The sequence below is a fragment of the Benincasa hispida genome, chromosome 4 (assembly GCF_027475165.1).
Source record: "Benincasa hispida cultivar pf3 chromosome 4, pf3_genome.v1.1, whole genome shotgun sequence".
Lineage (NCBI taxonomy): Eukaryota > Viridiplantae > Streptophyta > Magnoliopsida > Cucurbitales > Cucurbitaceae > Benincasa > Benincasa hispida.
In genome coordinates, this window is record NC_143481.1 from 4,297,545 (window position 1) to 4,323,370 (window position 25,826).

A 25,826-nucleotide genomic window follows, 5' to 3' on the forward strand; every position below is an offset into this window, starting at 1 on the left:
AACTAACATGAAATAAGTAAAGCTTAATCATGCATTCAACTTGTTTTATGTATGTTTTATAAACTACTTGAATAATGCGAAAGATTGTTCTAAATAGAATGAATCTATATTTGAAAAAGCAAAGGATTTAGACCACATAAAACAAGAAGAGATTATCTTTAGAAATAGAGAGACATCTTTTGCATCAAATACTCATCACATGCATCCTAGAAATACGATATGGTGGCTAAATACATTGAGAAGTGTAAGTTATGATTTTTGAGTGATTTGCTTAAACGCATGATTTATGCAGTTACTTAGGAATTGTTAGTGAAAATTTTTCTCAACCCAATCTTTATTCATTTGAAACCTACATCTCTCTGCATAGGTTGTTTTACTTATGATTGTGATTACCATCGCATCCACTACTATTTATCTTAGCGACAGAATAGGAACAAACTCATTGCATATTTAACAAACAATTCGAGTCAAGATTGAAACAATCATTATTGATGCATGAATAGAATGCAATCCCTGAGTTTGACCCTGGACTCACCTGAATTCTAGTTGGATTTATACTTAGATCTAACTAGATAAAACAATACGTTTATAAGATATTACATAGAACTTAATCATTGCATAGATAGAACACATCAAGTTTTTTGCATCGTTGCTAGGGAATTGCGGCAACTAAGTTGCGCTAAGATTGTTGTTTTTTATTTTCGCAGGTTTCGATTTTTGATGTATTGTACCCTAATTTTTAAAAAAGGTACAAATTTTTTATGAGCGAGGGATCAACACCTGAGTTAGTATATGACCCAGAGATCGATAGGACCTTTCATGGAAGAAGAAGAGCAAATAAGAACATGAGACTAAGGAACAAGGCTCGAAAGATGACAGATCAACGAAATAATCTAGAACAGTCGAATGTAGTAATCAACAATAATCCAGATGCTCTTACCAACCCCATTCTTCTGGCTAATGATCGCAATAGACCTATCAAGGACTATGTTTCACTAATCCTATATGATTTCTCTCCTGGAATTATGCGTCTTGCACTAGATGATTCCAGGTTTGAAATAAAGACTGTCATGCTTCAGATGATTCAGATAGCTGGACAATTTAGAAGGAGATGAGGCGGAGACCCTCATGCTCACTTGAGAAGTTTCATCAAAATCTGCAACACATTAGTATTCCTCAACATTACTCTTCAAGAAGTAAGACTAATCTTATTTCCATTGTCACTATGTGAAGACGGCATGAAGTGGGCTTATTCACTTAAACCTGGTGAAATCACATCCTGGGAACAAGTCGTGGAAAAAGTTTATAAAGAAATATTTTCCACCTACATAAAACGCAAAAAGGAGAAGGGTAGTCACAATTTTTCAACAGGAAAAGAATGAAACATTAAGCGCAGCATGGGTGATGTTCAAAAGGCTAATAAGAGATTGTCCACATAATAGACTCCCTGATTGCTTACAAATGATTTTTTTTATGGCCTAAATTCAGCATCTCAAATTGTTGTAAACGCTGCCGCAGCAGACAGTTTATTAGATAAAACTTATGTTGAAGCCTGATCGCATTTCAAAGAACCACGAGGACTAGAAATGAGAGCTAATATGGCTCAAGACTGAATAAGAGGGGAAGAAATGGACAAAGTAACCATCCCGTCGCATCACTACAAACGCAGGTGAATGCAATGGCTAGTTTGTTGCAGGCGATGACAATGACAAAAACTGGCATTAGAAATGGGAAGTGAATGTGGTCACTCAGATGGCTAACGAGAATTGCGTTTTCTGCAAAGAAGCTCATTCATTTGATGTATGCTCACGTGACCCACAATCTGTCTGCTTTGTAAAAAATAACCCAATTTCGAATACCTATAACCCTAGTTGGTGAAACACCCAAATTTCTCTTACAATGGAAATCATATTGCCCCAAGAGATGGACCATCTAGGTTCCATCAAGGACAGAATGGACACCAACAAACATCAAACTCATTGTAACAACCAACACATTCACCTTTAGAAAATCTGTTAAAGAACACATACACAAAAATGAGGCAGTTCTGCAAAGTCAAGTGACATTCATTCGGAATCTGGAACTTCAAATGGGGCAGATAATCGGAGAATTGAAAAACAGACCACAAGGCTCACTACCAAGCAACACTGAAGTTCCTCGCAATGCGGGAAGTTTAGGCAAAGAACAATGTCACACAGTGACATTAAGAAGTGGTTGCATAGTGAAGGACTATCATAAGGAAAAGTCAATCAAGCTTACTAATGAAGCGCAGAGACATTCTTTTGATGAACATATTGACAAGCAACCAATGCAGGAAACACAGATACCATCACATGAAAATCAAGAGGAACACAAAGACTCATCTATGGTTGCTTCTACTACGAAGGCATCAAATGAGGTGCAACTCCCTCCATACTCTCAAAGATTGAGGAGGAAAGATGATGAAAACCAATTTTAACACTTCCTCGAAGTGTTAAAGCAGTTGCATATTAACATTCCACTCATCGAAACTTCGGAGCACGTGCCATTTTATGCCAAATTCTTAAAAGATATAATCTCAAAGAAAAGAAAGATGGAAAATTATGAGATTGTCGTACTAACACAAGAATGTAGAACTATTATACAAGAAAGTATTCCACCAAAAATGCGAGATCCAGGAAGTTTCAACATTCCCTGTTCCACTGGAGAAGTTTACATAGGACAAGCCCTATGCGACCTTAGAACTAGCATTAATCTCATGCCATTATCAATCATTAAGCAACTGGGAATGGGAGAACCTGTACCCACAAAAATTACTTTGCAACGAGCAGACCATTCTTTGGTATATCCAAAGGGAAAATTAGAAGATGTGCTCGTAAAGGTGGATAAATTCATCTTACCAGTTTATTTTATTATATTGGACTACGAAGCTGATAAAGATATACCTATCATTTTGGTAAGATCCTTCCTGTCTATAGGAAGAACCCAAATTGATGTGTACAAAGGTCAAATCACCATGCAGGTTAATGGCAAGAAGGTGAAGTTTATTATTCTTAAGGCGATGGAATATCCTGATGAGATCAACGCATGCCAAATAGCTAAATTAGAAGAGGGTTGGCCTTGTAGGCTAGAATTTGAAATTAATAAAGCGGTGGAATTGAAGGATGGGGCGAATGCAACATTTGAATCTTGTTATGCGATAAAAGAGATGCAAAGGAATTTTGAACCTTTGGGTTTAGAAAAACGAGAAGGTAAAATCAAGCCTTCGCTCGAGCAATCGCTAGTTTTAGAGTTGAAAGTGCTCCCTGCTTGCTTGAAATATGTGTTCCTTGGTGAGAACGATACTTCACCTATAATTATTTAGCAACACTTTCAGAAGAAAAGGAAGATACTCTCTTGAAAGTTTTGAAGAAATACATTAAGGTGATAGGGTGGACTCTAGCAAATATCAGAGGAATCAACCCATCCTATTTCATGCACAATATTAGACTCGAGGATGGAAAGGGAGGCTCTATAGAACACTAGTGCAGGCTCAATCCTGCGATGAAAGAAGTTGTCAAGAAAGAAATCATTAAATGGTTGGACCTAGGGATTATTTTTCCTATTTCAGACAACACATGGGTCAGTCTCGTGCAATGCGTCCCAAAAAAAGGTGGAATGATTGTAGTTCCCAACCAAAACAACGAACTCATTTTGATGCATACGGTTACAAGTTGGAGAATATGTATGGACTATAGGAAGCTCAATGCAGTGACTAAGAAGGATCACTTTCCCTTGCCATTTATTGATCAGATGTTGGACAAATTAGTAGGGAATGACTTCTTTCGTTTTCTAGATGGCTATGCGGGGTACAATTAAATTATGATCGCACCCGAGGGTCAAGAAAAAACAACTTTCACTTACCCTTATGGGACATTCACCTTCTAACACATTCCCTTCGAGCTATGTATGGCCCCGAGTACTTTTCAGAATTATGCTAACAAATAGATGATTTTTTAGTACATGGCAAGACATGAATTATGCTAACGAATCTTGAGAAAATTTGAAGAGATGTAAAGACACCAATCTAGTTTTGAATTGGGAAAAAAGGCCATTTCATGGTGATAGAAGGAATTGTGCTTGGGCACAAGGTTTCTAAATTTAGGCTAAAAGTTGACAAGGCTAAAATTGACATCATAGAACAACTACCACCGCCTACAAACGTGAAAATACTTCGAAGCTTTCTCGAACATGTTGGATTCCACCGTAGATTGTTAAGGATTTCTCTAAAATTGCACGGCCTTTGAATTTTTACTGGAGGTCGATAGACCTTTCGATTTTGATCATAACTGTTTAAGACCATTTGAGACATTAAAGCAAGCACTAGTCAAATGCCCATTTGATCACACCAGACTGTTCAAAGTCATTTGAATTGATGTGCGATGAAAGCGATTATGTGATTTATGCCGCCTTAGCCCAACGCAAAGACAAAATTCTTCATCCAATCACATATGGATGAAAAACTCTCGACAACGCATAGGAGAATTATACAACAGAGAAAGAATTGCTCGCAATGGAGAAATTCAAACCGTGAAAGTGATTATTCATACAGATTACTCAACAATCAAGTATCTTATGATAAAAAAGGACGTGAAGTCACATTTGGTCAGATAAGTGTTACTGCTGCAAGAGTTTGATACTAAAATCATTGGTCATAAGGGACCAGAAGATAAAGTTGCAGATAATCTATCGTGGATTGAGAACGTTGAATGTGATCGCCTCCAGTTAGAGATGAACGCTTATTTTCTTAATGAAAAAAATATAAAAATTTGATGAGTTCTTGCCTTGGTATGTAGACATTGTTAATTTTCTGGTCTGCAAACAATTCCTGGAGGAGTACACTTCGCAAAAAAAGAAGAAACTTATGCATGAATGCAAATTTTACTATTGGGACAATCCGCATCTTTATAAAATAGACCAAGATCATATTTTAAGGCAATGCGTTCCAAAAACTGCCGTTCATCGCATCTTATATCAATGCCATGAGTCACCATTCGGTGGCCATTTTGGAGGTCAGTACACAATAATAAAAGTACTTCAGAATGGGTATTATTGGCCTACACTCTTCAAAGATGCCAGGGATTATGTTATGAAGTGTGATCGCTGTCAACTCACTGAGAATATTTCTGGAAGAAATGAGATGCCATTGAATATTATCCTAGAAGTTGAATTGTTTGATATATGGGGAATTGACTTCATGGGCGTATTCCTACCTTCCAATGACCACAGCTACATTTTGGTAGCTGTTGATTATGTTTCAAAGTGGGTTGAAACAATGTCATGTGCTACAAATGATGCAACAACATTCTCTAAATTCCCGTAGAAAAATATTTTCACTCGCTGTGGTACCCCACGTGCAATCATAAGCAACGAGAGTACTCATTTCATTAACCCCATCATCAACAAACTTTTGATTAAATATAATGTTCATCACAAAATTGTGACAGCTTACCCTCCTCAAACAAATGGATAAGCTGAGGTATCCAACAGAGAGATCAAATTCATACTTGAAAATGTTGTCAACTCAACACGAAGGGATTGGGAATAAAAGTTGGATGAGGCACTATGGGCTTACCGCACTACGTATAAAACGGCTATTAGAATTGATAGATTAAAATCCCAAGCGCAGCAGAAAAAAAATCCAGACCAATAACAAATTAACTGAAATAAAATTTAGAATCCATTACTTTCATTGATGATTCCAGAGAGCTTCACCAACTTTTTGGATCTACAATTTTGATTCCTCTACTGCAAATCAAGTGAACACCACCAAAATGGTTTCATCAGTATTCTACTTGGGCTAGTGAGGTAGAAGGAGGTAGGATCCTTGGAAGGAATTTTCTACAAAAAAAAATCTCGAAAAGCCAGAAGCTAAGAGAAAATTTTGCATATCATTTTTTTCTTCTATGATGCAGAGAGAACTGACTAAGGAAAGAGGAAGTTGGTGAGAAGATCTCCCTCCCATCCCATATAACGCCCCATGTTTGGGAGTTTCTTATAAATAATAATTAATAAATTAAATCAAATTTAATTTAATTAATTAAATAAATTCATTTAATTTAAAAAATAAATTAAATAATATTAATCAATCAAATTAATTAATAATAATTAAATAACTCATATTTAATTAAATGTGCATTAGAAACATATACTAATACATCCCTATTCGTAGGAGATTTCAAGAGAAATTTGTTTCGTAGAACTTAAACTTTGTTTTTGCATTAATTTTGTAGAAAATGAGTACAATTTTTAATACATAATGTTTTGATGTTTTCAAAATAAGGTATAGTCTTTAAGCTAGTTGATCTTCTTGAATGATCGGCCTTTGAGCTGGTTTATCTTCTTGAATGATCGAACTTTGGGCTTGTTTATCTTCTTGGATGATCGGCCTTTGGGCTTGATGATCTTCTTAGACGATCGGCCTTTGGACTTGTTGATCTTCTTGGATGACTAGCCTTTGGGCTTGATGATCTTCTTGGAGGATCAGCCTTTGGACTTGTTGATATTCTTGGATGATCGGCCTTTGGGCTTGTTGATCTTCTCAGAGGATCGACCTTTGGGCTTGTTGATCTTCTTGGATGATCGACCTTTGGCCATGTTGATCTTCTTTGAGGATCGGAATTTGGGCTTGATGATCTTCTTGGATGATCAGCCTTGGGGCTTAATGATCTTCTTGGATGATCAGTCTTTGGGCTTGTTGATCTTTTTGGAAGATTAGTGTTCACACGAGGCTTCCAGAGAAACTTGTTCCGTGGAGTTGAACTTGAGTTGGTGTTGATATTGATGTGATTTGATGCGATGTGGTTCCTTTTCTAGTACTTGACCCTCTGATTCTCTCTCGGTTAAATTCATACGCTTGATGTATAGAAGTAGAGCATGTGGATGTTCTTAAGCTTAGAGTCTTGGAAGAATGCTTGTATCTTCAAAGGACTTTAGTCTTCAAGCATGGTCAGAATGCTTGTATCTTCAAAGGTTTTCAGTCTTCAGAAGCTCGTATCTTCAAAGGACTGCAGTCTTCAAGCGTGGTCAGAATGCTTATATCTTCAAAGGACTTCAGTCTTCAGAAATGCCCTTTTTCGAGATTTATGCACATCTATACGGTAGATGAATCTCAAAAAATATAACTTGAAATCAAAGTATGATTTTGACTTCTTTAATTTGATGCATCATCTTGCTCAAGATATAAGAATTTAGCTCAAAATTTTGATTTGACGTTTGCTTGACACATTTTAAGCCATGTAAATAAAAAGATGAACTTTAGTTCTTGGCTTTCTTGTTTAAGAGTAAGCTTTTATTTGAACTTGAGTATAAAATTTATGTCCCACCTTAATTGTAATTGAATTTTGAATAATATCCCAAATACTACCATTTTTTTTTAGATTTCAGAATATACTCAATTCTTTCTCTTTCCTTCAACTTTGTTTTGGTGAAGCTTGAAGTACAACATCTTTTGATTTGAGGCAACACTTAAGTTATGCCAAAGTTTTGACATTGACGTAAAATTTGGTTAGTACGCCAAATCTTGGCTTGAATTCAATTTTGATTTGGCATCAAATTTGGAGTGATTTTGAATATAATTTGAATACACTCCTTAAATATGGTTTAGACGGGAATCCAACTGTCCACCTATACAAAAATTGGAATATACCAAACTTTGAAAGAAGAATTCTACTCCCAATTTCGGCCTTTAATTTGATTTTTACTCAAACTTTAATAATTTGGAGGGAATTTCTCACATATCAAAATTTGAGGTGAGCTAAAATGAAGTTTTAAAAAAGAAATCTAACCAAGTAAATCTTTGAATTTTAGGTTGCACATAACTTGTCATGGAATCATAACTTCCAACAATTTCTCAAAATTTACAAGTGGTTGAGAAAAATCGGTTTTTTTCTATTTGAATTTGAGATCTTTGGTGGTTGTGATTTGATTCCTTTTCTTATATAAATAGGGAAGAAGTGTGTGAGAATTTCATAACCTTCCATTCTACGGTCTCATTCTTCCATTTTTGATCAAAATCAAGCCTACTTTGTTTGTTTTATCGTGTAAATGATCGCGGGGAGTTTAGTACACGATGGTTGAAGACGCGTTGCTTCGCCTGGGCAGTTCAAGTCCTGATTCGCCTGTTTGAACTAGAGACTCCTTGTTTTTGTAATAGTTAGCTTTAATTTTGTGTTTTTTAGGCAATTTTACCCGGTTCATCAACATTTATTTATTATACATGTGATGTATGGTGCTTATATGGAAAAATGTTTGACATATAGTTTAAAACCCTCCTTAGGTTGTGCAATTATTCATGCATCATGTATTATAATTGTTATAATATAGCATGATGAAATTACTTGATAGCATGCGCATGTATCATGAAATAAGATTTATATTTTGCATGCAGTGAGCATTATCATGCATCATCCTTTTATTATAAATGTTATAGTCTAAGGGTGAAGGGAAGCATGTTATGTTTGTTTCATTGTTGTTTTGCATAAGTGTTATATAAAAGAAGTAGCAATGAATGGATAATGCATTGAGCATGACACTTAGGCTGTTTATAAGCATTATGAATGCCTTGCATGTGTTAGCTTAGCATTGTAGTGGTTGTTTTCGTTTATAAGTGTTATAAAGGAAATTAAACCTAAAATCAATAAGAAAGAGTTTCATGCGAACTTAGGGTGAACTCAAGTTTTTTAAAAGGGTTTTAAAATTGGATTGAGATAGACCTAAGTTTAATTGGTTTGAAAGAGTTTAGTAACCTAGATTATCTTTTAAAATCAGTTTAATAGGATTAAATTGGTTGGCATAAAAGAATAAATTTGTTTTAAATCTATCTATAAGGGACCTTTTGTCTAAGGTGGGGTCTGGCTAGGTTGGGGTTCTTAAGTTGATGGAAACGTAACACCCCTACCTGGGAACCTACCTGGAAAGGAGAATTAGATAGATTTTCAACAAGCTTGCGACAATTTGGTCAAAGACTCCGTTAAAAAGTTTAATGGATGATGATAAAAAAAGTTGTTTAACTATCCAAGGTAAAAGTTACTATTGGGAAAAACCTAAAAGTCACTTAGTTAAAATTCTTAGCCGTGTTTTTTCTAAGTAAGCTAAACCCTAGGTTATAAAATACTCAGTGGGTGGAAGAGATTTATCTGATATGTCTATTCCATTCACTTTTCTCCTTGTATGTTCACACCGTAAGATTAATGCTTGGCCTCGTGGTGCCAGGGAGCATCCCCCTTCGGATGGTGTTTGCATGAGTCAATATCAAGGTGAACGAAGAGAGTGTTTATAATAATTGGGTGAAGGGTGTGTGTCAACACATCCTATGGTCTCTGTCATTGATTCACACCGTGAGATCATTCTGTACTCCCTCATGGCGCCCTGGGAGCGACCCCCTTCGGATGGGTTTTGTGCAGTTGGTCAAGATCAAAGTGAACTCCAGAAATGGATAGGGTCGCTTTAGGTTTTTCCCCAATTGGATTTTTTTCCCCTTCGGATTGGCTTTTTGGGGCGAATCTCTAGGACCTAAAATGGCGGGTCACACTTATGGGAGATTGTTAAGTAAGTTAATGATATCTTGGTAAAATCAATGATGGCTAGTCAATATAGGAGCAAAAGTTGTTCTGGTATTAATGACTGGTTGAGAACTTCTCAATTCAGAGGAGGGATAATTGACCTCCCTTCGGCGGCTTTTATCCTAAACCTTTGAAGTGACATTGTGAAACTAGATGTCATACGGGTTTCATATTAGTTTTGCTAAAACCTTATTGGATGTTGTTTTTGTTTTACAACGGATGTTTGCTTAAAACTTAACATAGGCCAATTCTTTTCAGCAACTCATTAGTATTTCTGTTTCATGTTTTTAATATGACCGACTACATACAGTGGAAAGAATCATTGAAACGTATTTTGTGGCAAACGACCTCATATTAGTCATGGTTGAGGAATGTTCTCAAGTCCCGACCTTTGATGCACCGCAAAGTGTTCGCAATGCATATGAGGTATGGATGAATGCTAATTTATTGGCCCGACTTCATGGCTAACATACCTGATGTTTTGGCTAAAAGGGTTGAGAACATGGTCATTGAACATGGTCATTGCACGCGAGATCATGGACTCGTTGCAAGATTTGTTTGAACGTCAGTTCTTACTTTTCGAGCACAAAGGGGTGGATGACAAAACTAGTAGTGTCAGTTGTTCTGACACTGATCCCACTACTCTCCAAAAGAGGGGGAAAGACAGTAAATCTGATTTATTGGTCTTGGAGACGTACTTGGTAAAGAATGATGATTCTGCCTGGATCCTTGATTCGGGTGCTACCAATCATGTCAATTTCTCTTACCAAGGATTCAGTTCCTAGCAACCGTTATCACAGGGAGAGATGACTTTACGAGTCGGCACTAATGAGGTTGTTTTAGCTGTTGCTGTAGGCAGCCTGAAGTTATTTGTTGACAAGAAACGTTATCTGTTACTGGATAATGTTTTTGTAGTTTCTCATATTAAGAGGAACTTAATCTCGGTTTCTTGTCTCACTGTACAAGGGTATACAGTCTCCTTTTCTGAGAATAAAGTGTTTATTTTCAAGAATGGAATGAAGATTGGTTATGGTTCAATGGAAAGTAACTTATATGTACTAAGGCCGTTAGTCATTAAAGCATTGTTTAATACTGAAATGTTCAGTACGGCAACAACAGCTAAAAGACCAAAGGTTTCTCCTAAGGAAAACGCCCATCTTTGGCATCTAAGGTTAGGTCACATCAACCTTAATAGGATTGAGAAGTTAGTGAAAAGTGGACTTCTAAAGAGTTTAGAAGAAAACTCCTTGTCGATATATGAATCATGCCTTGAAGGCAAGATGACCAAACAACCTTTTACTAGAAAAGGTTACAGAGCCAAGAAAGGCTTAGAGCTTGTACATTCAGACCTTTGTGGTGGATTATTCAAGATTCGAGTATCTCTACCTAATGAAACGTAAGTCTGAAGCTCTTGACAAGTTCAAGGAGTATAAGGCTGAAGTTGAAAACTTGTTAGGTAAGAAGATAAAAGCACTACAATCTAATCGTGGTGAAGAGTATATGGACCTCAAAATCCAAAACTATATGATAAAACATGGGATTGCATCCCAACTCTCGGCCCCTGGTACATCTCAGTAGAATGGTGTATCAGAAAAAAGAAACAGAACCTTATTGAACATGGTTCAGACTATGATGAGTTATGCTCATCTTCTAGACTCGTTTTGGGGTTTTGCAGTGTAGACTGCATGTTATATCCTGAACAACGACCCCTCGAAAAATGTTTTTGAAACACCCTTTGAGTTATGGAGAGGTGTAAAAGTAGTTTATGCCACTTTAGGATTTAGGGTTGTCCGGGACATGTGCTAGTGACTAACCCAAAGAAGTTGGAACCACGTTCGAAAGTTTGTCTCTTTGTAGGATACCCTAAAGAAACGAGAGGTGGATACTTCTATGATCCGAGTGAGAACAAAGTGTTTGTTTCTATAAATACTATCTTCTTGGAAGAAAACCACATGAGGGATCATAAGCAACGAAGTAAGCTCGTTTTGTGTGAGATCCCTAGTGAGACTGGGACTACTGAGGGTTTAACAAGAGTTCTTAAACAGGTCGACAGATCAACAAGAGTTATTGAGGTCGATACATTTAGTCAACCAGCTCAAGAGTTGAGACTGCCTCAACATAGTGAGAGGGTTATGAACCCACCGGATCGCTACATGGGTTTGACTAAAGCCTAAAACGTCATATCGAATGATGGAGTCGAGAATCCGTTGGCTTTTAAAAAAGCAATAGTGAATGTTGACAAAGATGAATGGATTAAGGCCATAAATCAGGAAATGGAGTCTATGTACTTCAATAATGTCTGGGAGCTTGTTAATCCACCCGATGGGGTATGACTTATTGGGTGTAAGTGGATCTAAAAGCGAAAGATAGTTATAGGTGGAGTGCAAACCTTTAATGCTAGACTTGTGGCAAAGGATTATACCCAGATTGAGGGAGTTGACTATGAGGAAACTTTCTCACCTGTTGTCATGCTCAAGTCTATCCAGATTCTCCTGTCCATAGCCACATTTTATGATTATGAAATATAGCAAATGGACGTCAAGACTGCCTTTCTTAATGGTAATCTTGAAGAGACCATCTATATGACTCAAACAGAGGGGTTCATAGTTCCAGATCAAGAGCAAAAAGTTTGCAAGCTTAATAGGTCCATTTATAGGCTGAAACAAGCATCTAGATCATGGAACATCAGATTTGACACTGCAGTCAAGTCGTTGGGCTTTGATCAGAACGTTGATGAGCCTTGTGTATACAAGAAGATCATCAACAGCTCAGTAGCTTTCTTGGTACTATATGTGGATGATATCCTACTCATTGTGAATGATGTAGGGTATCTGACTGATATAAAGAAATGGCTAGCTGCCCAGTTCCAAATGAAAGATTTGGGTGAAGCATAGTATGTTCTAGGGATCCAGATCATTGGGGATCATAAGAACAAATGGTTAGCCCTGTCTCAGGCATTGTACATCGATCAAATCTTGATCAGGTAAATGATGTAGGATTCCAAGAGGGGTTTATTACCCTTCAGGCATGGAATCATTTTGTCTAAGGATCAATGTCTGAAGACACCTCAAGAGGTTGAGAAGATGAGACGGATTCCCTATGCTTTAGCTGTAGGAAGCTTGATGTATGCAATATTGTGTACCAGACCCGACATTTGCTATGCAGTAGGGATTGTTAGTCGGTATCAGTCAAATCCAGGATTTGATCACTAGACGGCGGTTGATGCGTGTTGTTATGCGATGAAATAATGGTAAAGAATGCGAAGGTGGAAAATGCGTTATGCATGCAAGTTTTCTCAGCAAGATCCAAGTATAAATCCTACTGAGTTGCTTGGTAAGCCCAGGGTTGAACTCATGGACTAAGGAAAATAGTATCCGATGGTAATTTTTAGATCACTTTGTGGTAACAAATAAATCAAGGGGTTGGTTGGTTTGTTGTTTACAATATAATGTGTATGCGGCGGAGTTAAGAAAAGAGTTAATAATACGAAAGATATGATGAATATGCGGGGCAACGGGTTGAGAAGGGGTTTAGCTAACACTTCCTAGGATTACGTTCATGTTATGCGATCATGCTACATACATACAACAACAAGTCATCTCTCAATGCAAATACTACGACTTCTAGTTTTAGAACGCATGCGATGTATGCGATGATGTCTATAGGACTTACATCTAAGCCTCTATTATTGTTTATGCAATGATGAATGACACACACATACATAAGGTGACCACATACTACCATAACCTATCTCTAGGGTGCATGCGATGCATGTTTGCAAACAGAGCTTATCTCTAAGTCTCTATCTCTTACTTATGTAGATCTAATCTTGCTCTCTCGAGTCTAGATTCTAACCTAGCTCTCTCAAATCTTAGGTTCTTTCTTTGGACTCTCTCTCGAGTAGCTCTAAAGGGGTGATGGGCAAACATAAGACAAGATGATCACATGCAATTAAGATCCTATATCATGTTAGCTATGTACTTCTCAACTCATTCAACAGTTTTAGCTACTCATGCGTAATTTAAAGAGAGTGAATAGATATAGAAATGCAAGTTCCATTATATAATATATATATATATATATATATATATATATATATATATATATATATATATATATATATATATAATCGAAGTACAGAATGACAATGCGAAATAAGAATAAAGAGTCTGGTAGCAATTTCTTGCTTCCCAAGGCTTTTACACTGTTCTTCTCTACTCTGCTCAGAAGATATTCTTGCTCTCGCAAGAGTCGGCCCTCTCTTTGTTTTTCCACGCTCCCTGGCACTCTCTCGAGCTGACCAAGACGATCTTCCAACGTATTTTTCCTTCTCTCGCTTCCACTTTTTAAGTATAAGAAAACTAAGAACAAAGCAAACTATCGTCTATATGGTGAACTCTAAAACTGGGTGAACTCCTCTAACGAAGGTGGCCTTTGGTATTTATAGAGCTTCAGGGTGAAGAGCTTTTTCTCTCATATGATTGCATTGATGGGACGGTATTAATTCTCTGTCTGATGCGCCAAATATTTGTCACCAAAAAGTTGAGTGTACTTGCTATAGTAGGTCGTTAACGGCTTGTCAACTTAATTCGGAATTGATCGTCATCAACTTTTTGTCCCATTGTGATTTATTAAGCTTTCACCTAGATGCGCCCACCTTGATGCGCCGGCTCTATGCGGCCACCTTCTTGAGCAGATTTTCGCAAGTGAAAATGATCGCATAGCCTTGCGATCCCAATCTTTTAATGATCTTGGATGTTAATTTCTTTGGATCGTATTTTTGCCTTGCGTCAACGCATTTTCCTGTATAAAATGCATAAGTTAGCTATTTTAATGCGATGGATGCATGTGATCGCAATGTTGCAAACTTAATTCTTTTGGGCGCAATATTATATATTTTTACCGTCACAATCCTGCATTGTTTTATAACTTTGTGCTAAAATAATGTGCATTTCTGCACGTTATCACACCCCCAAATTTCAAACAATGCTTGTCCTCAAGCATAAGCTAAAGATTTTCTCTAGAAAGTCGATCGCCTTCTTCTTTCCTAGATTTCTCAAGGTTGCCTTATTCAAATCCTATACACCAAAATCTCCTTAATTCTTATCCAAGTCTCTTCTTAAAATATTTCTAAAATTTAGGGACCATAAGTTTAACCTTCAAAAAGACTTTACTAGATTCAAGGGCATCGCATGATTTTTTTCATAAAAAAAACTTTTTCACTGGGGTATTTTCAAATGATTTTTATCCTTTCGTATTTTAGACATATATATTTTTTTCCTATGACCTTGCGTTGATCCAAGTGCCTAGCCTTCTTTTGGCTTGCCCCCACGAGTGTCATGCGGACATCCAACTACAAGCATTTCTCAGTCTAAACTCATGCCCATTTTGCAATGGAGTTGCGATCATTTATTTATGCATTGATCACGATTCCTACCTTCGTTTTGGCTTGTCCCCACGGGTGTTATGCGGACATCCAACTACGAGTAGGATCCAATCGCAACGTTATAATAATTTTTTTTAGAACCTAAAAATAGCAAGGTCGAAAATGAATACCGCACCCCCAAATTTAAAACGCAGCAATGTCCCCATTGCTAAAAGGTTGAAAGAAGTCATGCGATGCTCTTAGAAAGTTTCGTAAAAAGTCAGTTTGAAAGAAAGCTAGCAGACCACTAACTTCTAGAAATATTTCATGAGTTGACTATCCTAAAATTAAGTTGACTCTAGTATATACGAAAAAATAGAGGCAGGCGTTTCATCATTAAAATCATAATTGGTAAAGATAAATAATGTGGTGACTTACTAAATTAATCAATGTTAAATGCGATGTGATAGTGCAAAATTTGGAATAAACAAAGTCAAGGAGAGATACAACCCCTAAATTTGCTCTGTCGCCCGCATTATTTGTGGACGCATCCTTCTTTGCGGCGAACTGCTCTCTTTGATTGCGGTGGCGGAATAAAGTAGTTTCATCTTTCGTGTAGCACCTCCGCAATCGTTCACCTCAATCATTGCAAAGAAAACATTGAGAGGGTCAAATAAAAATAGAGCTAGCAAAATCGTTTACCACGATCGTTCACCACGATCACATTTTTTTAAAGACAAATATACGATAACAGATAAAAGCAAGGTAATGAAAGTTCATGAAGCATTAATATAAAAAAAGGATATTCCAAAAGGATTGCGTCCCTGATGAGTTTGAGATTCATAGTAATGTAGGGACTGCTTATTTCAATCTGGACTTTTTACGTCCACGACGGCTTTCTCTTCTTTTCTCGATCTTCTGGAATCTTGATTGCCTTAATCTGGAGCTTTTCCCCATTGACGTTCATTATGATCTCCCCCTTGTGCACATCAATTTGAGCACGACCGGTCGAGAGGAATGGTCGTCCGAATATGATGGGCTCATCTTCGTTCGCTTTATAGTCCAGAATGATGAAATCTGGCAGCAAGATGAATTTTTCAATTGAGATTGTGGCATCTTTCAACTCTCCCTTGGGAGTATTCGGGATCTGTCCACAAGCAGGAGAGTTTTCGTCGTGGGCGTGAGTTTGCCCATATTCAATCGTTTCAAGATTGATAGCGGCATTACGTTTATACTTGCCCCAAGATCGCATAGTGCTTGACCAATGTAGAGCCCTCTAATTGAGCATGGTATCGTGAAGCTTCCTGGATCGCACATTTTTTATGGGATCATAGTATTTTGCGTTACTGCCTCTGTAGCGATCTTATCTTCATCATTATGTTTCTTTTTTAATCTTTGCAGGAATGGTGGTAGTGGGATTTCTATCTCGTGTTCCGGAGGCTTGAAGTTGGACGCAACTTCTGGGTTCATCTTCTCGAGCTCTTCTGAATCAATTGGCAATGGATCCTCAGTTGTCACTGCATTCGGGTTGGTCGTGATGGGTTCCTCCCCTACTTCCGCTGTCATTCTTTCTCTTAGCAAAGATACTACTAAGCATTATTCCTTTCTTGTATCCCAGAGTTGCGAGGGAGCTCAGTTCAGTTCGGCAACGCTTCTTACGGTCTATTTTTGAATTCGCTCGCGATCTATCCTAACTGAATTTCAAGATTTCGGATGGACGTTGCTTGATTCTGAAGCATTGATTCATTCTTCTCAATACACTGCTTCAACAAGCTCTCTAAGGATGAAGATTGCAGTGTCTACAAACTGCTGGCTTAGTTATACGTTTGACCGTTTGTTCACGGGAAAAATCCTTGTGGCCCTTCCTTTTACGCCACTGGTGGAAAGTTGGGTTGTTGATTTTTCCACGTGAAGTTAGGGTGGTTTCTCCACCCGAGGTTGTATGTATCGAAATAAGGGTTATTCTTTATGAAGCATATTGACTGCGGATTTTTAGGGCATTCTTCCATCAGATGTGCTTCTCCGCAGATGACATAACTTGTGGTCGTTTGAACAATTGCGTTGACCTGCCTTTTTTTCGTTCCCGTGCTATTAATTGTGATTCCTTGTATCAAACTCATCATCGCATTCATTTAGGTTTGTAGGGATGTGATGGCCCCGTTGTTCGCGTCACTGTCTTTAATTCTCAATCTTTGATCGCTTTCTCTCCAGTCCTCATGATTTTTTGAAATGCGATCAAGTATATTTTTCGCCTCATTGTAAGTTTTATCAAGCAGACCACCAGCTGCTGCCGCATTGGTAGCCATCTGCGATGCAGGGTTCAGTCCATGGTAGAAAATCTCCATTTGTAGACAATCTGGTAAGTCGTTATGTGGGTAATCTCTTACAGCCTCTTAAACCTCGCCCAGAGATCATTGAGTGATTCGTCAATTTCCTGTTCAAAATTTGTAATTAACTTCCTCCTTCTTGCATTCTCCGTTGGAGGGAAGTATTTCTTCATGAACTTTTCCACTACTTGTTCCCACGATGTTATCTCCCCTAGTTCGAGAGAATAAGCCCATTTTCTTGCTTGATTGCATAAGGAAAATGGAAACAACGTTAGTCGAACCTCCTCGGCAGAGATATTTGGGAACACAAAAGTGTTGCAGATTTCAATAAAACTCTGGAGATAAGCGTGCAGATCCTTGCCATGCCTTCTACCAAACTGTCCGACCATTTGAATCATCTGTAACATAACTGGTTTCATTTCAAACCTCAATCCGTCCAGAGTTGGCCTCATGATTCCTGGGGAGAAATCATATAGGTTGGGTGACGCATAATCCCGAATGGGTCTATTGCGATCATTCGCCAGGAGGATGGGGTTAGCCATTATATTATTTGCATTTGTGGCCCTCTCTTTTGGTTGTTCCGCCATTCTTAGAGTTTTATCTTCTTGTTGTTGGTGGTTGTCTCTCAATCTTCGTTGGAACATTCTTTCAATCTTCGAGTCGTAATTTGCCAGAGATAGAAAGCTGCAAAGAAAATAAAAAAATACAGTTAGCACAATGTATTACCGAAGTCCTCGACAACGGTACCAAAAACTTGATGTGTGTTGTTATGCGATGAAATAATGGTAAAGAATGCGAAGGTGGAAAATGTGTTGTGCATGCAAGTTTTCTCAGCAAGATCCAAGTATAAATCCTACTAAGTTGCCTGGTAAGCCCAGGGTTGAACTCAAGACTAAGGAAAATAATATGCGATGGTAATTTTTAGATCACTTTGCGGTAACATATAAATCAAGGGGTTGGTTGGTTTGTTGTTTACAGTATAAAGTGTATGCGGTGGAGTTGAGAAAAAAGTTAATAATACGAAAGATGCGATGAGCATGCGAGGGAACAGGTTGAGAAGGGGTTTAGCTAACACTTCCTAGGATTGCATTCATGTTATGCGATCATGCTACATATATACAACAGCAAGTCATCTCTCAATGCAAATGCTACGGCTTCTAGTTTTAGAACACATACGATGTATGCGATGATGTCTATAGGACTTACATCTAAGCCTCTATTCTTGTCTATGCGATGAAGAATGACACACACATACATAAGGCGACCACATACTACCCTAACCTAACTCTAGGGTGCATGCGATGCATGTTTGCAAACAGAGCTTATCTCTAAGTCTCTATCTCTTGCTTATGCAGATCTAATCTTGCTCTCTCGAGTCTAGATTCTAACCTAGCTCTCTCAAGTCTTAGGTTCTTTCTTTGGACTCTCTCTCGAGTAGCTCTAAAGGGGTGATGGGAGCAACATAAGATAAGATGATCGCATGCAATGAAGATCCTATGTCATGTTAGCTAAGTACTTCTTAACCCATTCAACAGTTTTAGTTACTCATGCGTAATTTAAAGAGAGTGAACAAATATAGAAATCCAAGTTCCATTATATATATATATATATAATCGAAGTACAGAATGACAATTCGAAATAAGAATAAAGAGTCTGGTAGCAATTTCTTGCTTCCCAAGGCTTTTACACTGTTCTTCTCTACTCTGCTAAAAAGATATTCTTGCTTTCGCAAGAGTCGACCCTCTCTCTATTTTTCCATGCTCCTTGGCACTCTCTCGAGTTTACCAGGACGATCTTCCAGCGTATTTTCCTTTCTCTCGCTCTTTTAAGTATAAGAAAACTAAGAACAAGGCTAACTATCGTCTATATGGTGAACTCTAAAACTAGGCGAACTCCTCCATCGAAGGTGGCCTTCAGTATTTATAAAGCTTCATGGTGAATAGCTTTTTCTCTCATATGATTGCACTGATGGGATGGCATTAATTCTCTGTCTGATGAGCCGAATATTTTGACCGAAAAGTTGAGTGTACTTGCTACAATAGGTCGTTAACGGCTTGTCAACTTAATTCAGAATCGACTATCATCAACTTTCTGTCCCATTGTGATTTATTAAGCTTTCACCCAGATGCGCCCACCTTGATGCACTGGCTTTATGTGGCCACCTTCTTGAGAAGATTTTTGCAAGCGCAAACGACCGCATAGCCTTGTATTCGCAATCTCTTAATGCGCTCGGACGTTAATTTCTTTGGATCATATTTCCGCCTTGCGTCAACGCATTTTCCTGCATAAAATACATAAGTTAGCTATTTTAATGCGATGGACGCATACAATCGCAATGTTACAAACTCAATGCTTTTGGACGCAATATTATATATTTTTACCATCGCAATCTTGCATTGTTTTATAGCTTTGCACTGTAATAACGTGCATTTCTACCCGTTATCAGCAGTCAAGATGATTCTCAAGTATCTTCAGAGAATAAGGGACTACATGCTCATATATGGAGATAAGGATTTGATCCTTATAGGATACACGGACTCTGACTTTCAGATCGATCGAGGTTCTTGTAAATCAATATCGGGGTCAGTTCTCACTCTAAATTGAGGGTTGTAATCTAGCAAAGCATCAAGCAAGGATGCATCACAGACTCCACTATGGAAGCAGAATACGTAACTGCTTGTGAAGCAGCTAAGGAGGCTGTTTGGCTGAGGAAATTCCTTTCAAATTTGGAAGTTATTCCAAATATGGATTTTCCTATCACTCTTTATCGTGATAACAGCAGGGTTGTGGAAAATTCTAAGAAGCCTCGGAGTCATCGTCGAGGTAAGCACATCGAATGAAAATACCATCTGATCAGAGAGATTATGCATCGCGGTGATTGTGCATCTTGTCTAGGGCAAGTAGGAGATGATACTGGTGTATGCCCTAGTTTATTGTATATTGTATATTTTTATTGTATTGTACAGTAGTCTCCCGAGGCCTTAGGACAAGTGGGAGATTGTTGGGATTGGTGTCCTAATTCTCCCGAAGTCTCATTGTTTGTAATGATACACATTATTTGATGAATAAAATAATTGTTATTTCATTTTGGCATTTACTCATATCCAATAAATAAAGCTCCTTGGTTATCTTATGTAAACTTAAGCATGTATATGTGATATAAAAGTAAATCATGCCTTAAGTGATAACCTAAATAGGTTTGCAGTATAAGGATTAAGGTGGGATAGCTGATCTTGGTGATACTACGAGTACGACCCGCTTTGTAGAGGTTTGCAAGTGTTGTAAACTACTACAGATGGTAGATCCTGAACATTCATGTAGAGACGTACGAGCGGGGGTGTTCTATACAAAGAGTTTGTATAAAATCGAACCACGAGATTACTAGACTTTGTATATAACGTCGTTGATATTAGAGACTTACATCTCACCTAAACGACCATAGGTGACACGACCTCAATCCTGAGTGTTTTGGGAACTCCTGCCTTTGAGGGCAGTCCTTTGATTAGTATGGGTGAGAGTGGCCAGATTGCCAACTCAACATGCCTACCTTTTTAGGGACTTGTCTAATCTGAGAGCTGGGAACTCAATCCACAAGATGGAATTCACTCCTTTCCCGAAGCAGGGATACGCAGAGAGATTGCTCCCTTAAGGGCTGATTCTGAGGCTTGAACATAGTGGCCACAGTTTCTCTTTGGAAGAGAGGACTCAGTCATAGCAAGACTATGACTTATGTTCATTAGAGGATTCGGTGGTACTTAAGGAGTTAGATGTAACTACAGGGGCATAACGATTATTGGCCCAAGCGATATGTGAAAGGTTGTCACACTACTGAGTGGTTAAGATGGACACATAATATATTTGTGGTAAGGAGAGTTCAGCTGTCGGTCTTTAATGGAGTACCTGGTAGTTAACGGATGGTGGATCCCATGACTAAAGAGTTTAGTCAGTTATTCACGTACCGTTGGAGCTTCGAGCTACAGGTCCATAAGGTCCCCTTGATAACTCAATGGATTCAGTTGAGGATCAGTTCTTGGTGTTGATTTGAAATGTTCAAAAGAGGTGATTCAATTATATATGATATGATCGATACGATGTACGAGATACATCAAGTGGAGGTTTAATATAAATAAGATTTACATTAAGTGCCATGGAATAGAAAAAGAGTTATGGTTTTGTATGTTTCATGAGATGAAATATTAAAACTATAGGTTATAAATATAATATGATAAGTTGGTTATAATTTTTATTTATAATAATATTAATTATTGGATAATTAACTCTTTTTCTCTAATAACCAATTGAGTGGGAGGTTATTGGTGGTTTTATAGTAACCGTGAGCTAAAAGGAAAATTTTTTTCCTAATTTTAGTAGGTTTTGCAAAATTGTTTTTTGAGATTTTTTCTCTCTTAGAATCTCACGAAAGTAGTCAAATAAGAAGGATTTACTAAGCGACAACATGGCCTAAGGTAAACGATCGTGTAGTGTTTATAGGTGATAGACACTCAGCTAAGCGATGAGCTAAACGATCGCATAGCTTTTGCTAGACGATCGCTTAGCTTTTCCTAAATGATTGGGTATCGACCTATACGATAGGTTCAACCATCTCCCACTTGCTCAATCGTTTACACGATTGTTGTTTTCTCCATCTTCTACCTCAAACCAAGTCCACACAAAACCCACCCTCTAGATTCTCACAGCGAGAATACCAAGGTAGCCTTCTTGGTAGTGTCATACTCAACTCGACACCGTCGAGGTTCTATGGAGGTCGTTCGTGCTATTGAGGTGTTCAGGATTGAGGCGATCGCTGAGTTCGAGTGTGCGGTGTTCGCGCAGTGTAGTGGTCATGTTGGACGAGCATTCGAGGTTGCTGTGTTCGAGCGTTCGTGATCAAGGAGCTTGGCGATGAGTCTACAAATGTGTGTAGTGTTTCTCCTTGATCATTTGTATTATCATGCTGTAATTTCTGTAATGAATGCATAACCGTATGTTTATGTTTATGACTGTAATTGTAAAGTTCATATATGATTGTAATTTGGAATAATTTTTCTGCTACTCATGGAAATCCTCGTGCATGATTTCCTTCAACCACCCCTCCATTTACCGCTCTAGTTAGAAAATTAGCTTAACATAACAAATTGCGTTTCCCTACAGATCAACTCAGACTTACCACTGTTACTACGTCTTTGTAATGGTAGGAATGGTTTGGTTTTATAAATTTTCTTTGGATCAACCTTTCCGGGAATTAAATGACACAAAAAAGGCTTCTATCATAGCCTCACCAATGTTAGATCCTTCGCCAACTTTAAGGGTATGAGATTTTAGGCTTAGGTCATCAGTAGCGGGCATGGTTTGTTGGACGCTAGGGACCTTAGGCTCTTCAGAGGCCAGAGCCTTTTGTGTTATTTTGGGGAAGGTGGAGGCATTGGTAATTTTAGTGTGATAAGTAAAATGGGGAGATAAGGTTCTTCAAGAGGAGGAAGGAATTTGTTTATATCAACGCCTAACCTAGGGGACTCCCTATATATTGGTGATATAAATGGTTCTACATCAAATTCGTCCTGATGCGAGAGAGAGTCTAGCCTAGGCTTAGACAATGAGGTTTTTTTTCAGTGAGAAGGAGACGTCTTCTCAACTTGGGGTGATGCGATCACCCTTTTATCAATGCTGGGTGAAATGATCATTTTTTGCTTCTTTTGTTGAGAAGTCTTTAGAAGAGTTTAAGCTTGCTATTGGGATCGCCGCTTTGTTGGCTGCTTTATCTGATTTTCGGCTTGGTGCGCTAGTAATCTCATGAGGTCGCTCAGAGACTAACTTGTGAGTATTCCTTTTACCTCAACTTCTTCTTATTCTTCAAACCAACCTTGCGTGTGCATAACTGTGTAATCAATGATGGGAAGAATAGCTCGCCCCTTGGTTTCGAGAATGAAGTCCAAATCTGCCCTGCAATAATAGGGTCAACGTTGATTGGAATAAGTCATATTTTGCAGCAAATCGCCATCACACGCTCTCTCGAAATCGAATGGTCATGCGTCGTGGGGAGTAGCTTTCTTTTGAGGAAGTAAAGCCACATGTTTGCCTCAGGCATTAGGTTGTGTGGTGATAGAGTCTTCATCCCCTTAACATATGTGGTCCATGTGGTCCCTAGTTGGGTGACCACTCTCAATGCATCTTTTTGCTCTTCATCAGTTGCCTCTTCGAGAATTATGTTTCCTTCAGCATCAGGGATATCTTCCAAATTGTATAAAGCGTTGACTTTTTTTACGCCAAATCCAATTGTTACATTGTTAATGTTTGCTTCGTATCTGTTTGAATGCGATGTCCCATCATAAAACACGCAACCACTGTTGGTTTGACCGTTTTGACCTCTTCGTAAAAATCTCTCCACCACATCGCATCAACAACATATGTGATGAAGGTGGGCAACGACGAACCCTCCGAGAAAAATCCCATCTCTAACAGAATTGGTGGCCTCTTCTTTAACACTTTTTCCTCCTCCTCGACTTACGATGCTTTGCCCTTATCCTCTTTTTTTGATGCCATTTTTCTCAACACCACTTCTTTCTTTATAGTTCTTTCCACCTCTTTCTTTGGCTGCTTCTCCTTCCTAGCCACCTTTTTCTTTTGTTCTTCCTCCTCTCTCAATACTCGATTTTCCTCTTGAATCTTTTTCAAATCACGCTTAATGCTTTGAGCCTTCTCCTGGTAGACTCTTCTTTCTTAATCGTTTTCTTCCCTCCATTCCTTTTCAAACTCAAGTGTGATGAGCTCCACACTGTCCATCGACTCTTCCGGCCTCACTTGTGATGTAGCCCCAACTCCCTCAATATCCTCATTGCAAATTTCGTGATGAAATTCTACCGCAGCAATGAGGATTTCAGCTTTCTTATTCAGCTCCTGAAAACCCTTTTTCACCTTCTTTGTCTTAGCAACAAAAATTGCGGCCAACTACTCTTCAGATGAGGCAGGCAATACTGTCACTTCCTCGTTTCTCCCTCTGCATTCCTTGGCGTTCTTTCATTGAAGCGACTCTTCATCTTCATCCATTAAGTCAACACAGTGAGTCGTAACCTTCTTCTTATCGTCTTGTCCTTGTTTCTTGTTCGCTTTCTTTTGCTCGAATGCGATGAACATCTTTCTGAGGGGCCTTTCCTTGATGCTGATAGGACTTGGTACATTGGATATTTGTGCCTCGGGGCCACTTACCATATGGCCAGACCTATGCGACGAGACTTCTGATCTAGCCCCCACCTTGTTGGGCTGGTTGACAACGCCTTCATCTTCAAGAGACTCGAACGGCTTCAAATTCCTTTGAATATCTCTGTACACTTCTCACTCATCTCTTCGCCTTTCTTCGCTGGCATTAGAAGTTGGTGGTTGAACGCATTCTTGTGGAGATGAAGATCGTGATAACGTGGGTTCTGGTCGGATTGTGGAGGTAGATCTGAGGAAGTTAGGGCTAAATGGTGGATGAGCCACAACGTTTGACGGTGGAGCATAGACCGGCGCGAGAGCGATTGAAAAAGTTATGGGACGAATGTTTGTCGATGGTGCTACCACTTCATATGAAGAATAGGAGGTGGCAGTGGGAGTGGATGAGGTTGGATTTTGGTGGGCCACTAGTATAGAAAGAGAATATAGTTAAAATGGAAGTTTGATGAAGAAGAAAATAAGGAGGTGAAGGTGATGATTGTCGGGCAAGGGTTCATCGAAAATCGCAAGAGTTTAGGTTCTTTGAAAAAATAGGAAAAAAAAAAGGGGGAAATAGGGTTTAAATAGACACAAGAAAGAAGAGGAAATGATTGGTCACTTGGTTCGAGAACTAATGTCATCATGATGCACGTGCATTAAATTAAAGTTTTATGTGAAGGAATGCCAAGCTACGTTCATGATGGCATCTTTTTGGTGATCTTAATGGTTAGATTTTGATGTTCAAGGTTCCCTCTCCTGGGATGAGTTTAACTAGAATGCGTTGAGTTAAGAGTTTAATGCATTCCAAAACTCATCGCAACATTCATCACTTCTAAACCCTATTCTTAACTAAACCCACACAGATCCAATCTCATAAAGCAATCATAGTTCACAAAAGTTTAAGAAATCAATAAAAGAAATTAGCGAAATAAAAGAAAAGCATAAAATGATACAAAAAAAGGATATGATGCGTTCTTGAAAAGATGACAACTTTCTTAATGCAAGGACTCTCTAATCATCATCATTCGAGTTTTCCTAGATCAATAAAGGCTTTTTCACGATCAAAATTGCCTCCAAAATATGACTTGATCCTTTGGCCATTAACTTTAAATGCAATTGACCCATTTTTATGTGTTAGCTCTATCACTCTATGAGGGTAGATCTCCTAATAACAAAGGGTTCTGACCAATGCGATTTTAATTTCCCTGGAAACAGACAGAGATGTGAGTTAAATAACAGGACTTTTTGGCCAACTTCAAAAATTTTCTTATTAATGCATTGGTCATGACAATGTTTCATACGCTCTTTGTAAATTTTGGCGTTCTCATACATTTGTAATCTCCGCTCATCCAACTCGTGCAATTG

General features: G+C 38.3%; 1 protein-coding gene across 1 annotated transcript; it reads left to right on the forward strand.

The window, feature by feature from the left end:
- The first annotated feature begins 2,644 nt into the window (after positions 1–2,644).
- On the forward strand, positions 2,645–3,343 carry LOC120075522 (uncharacterized). Its single transcript, XM_039028995.1, has one exon. It carries the CDS (start codon positions 2,645–2,647, stop codon positions 3,341–3,343), a length of 699 nt encoding a protein of 232 aa, XP_038884923.1.
- Positions 3,344–25,826: the final 22,483 nt, after the last annotated feature.

Coding starts and splice junctions, on each gene's coding strand:
- LOC120075522 (XM_039028995.1), top strand. CDS start 2,645: ATGCGAGATCCAGGAAGTTTCAACATTCCCTGTTCCACTGGAGAAGTT.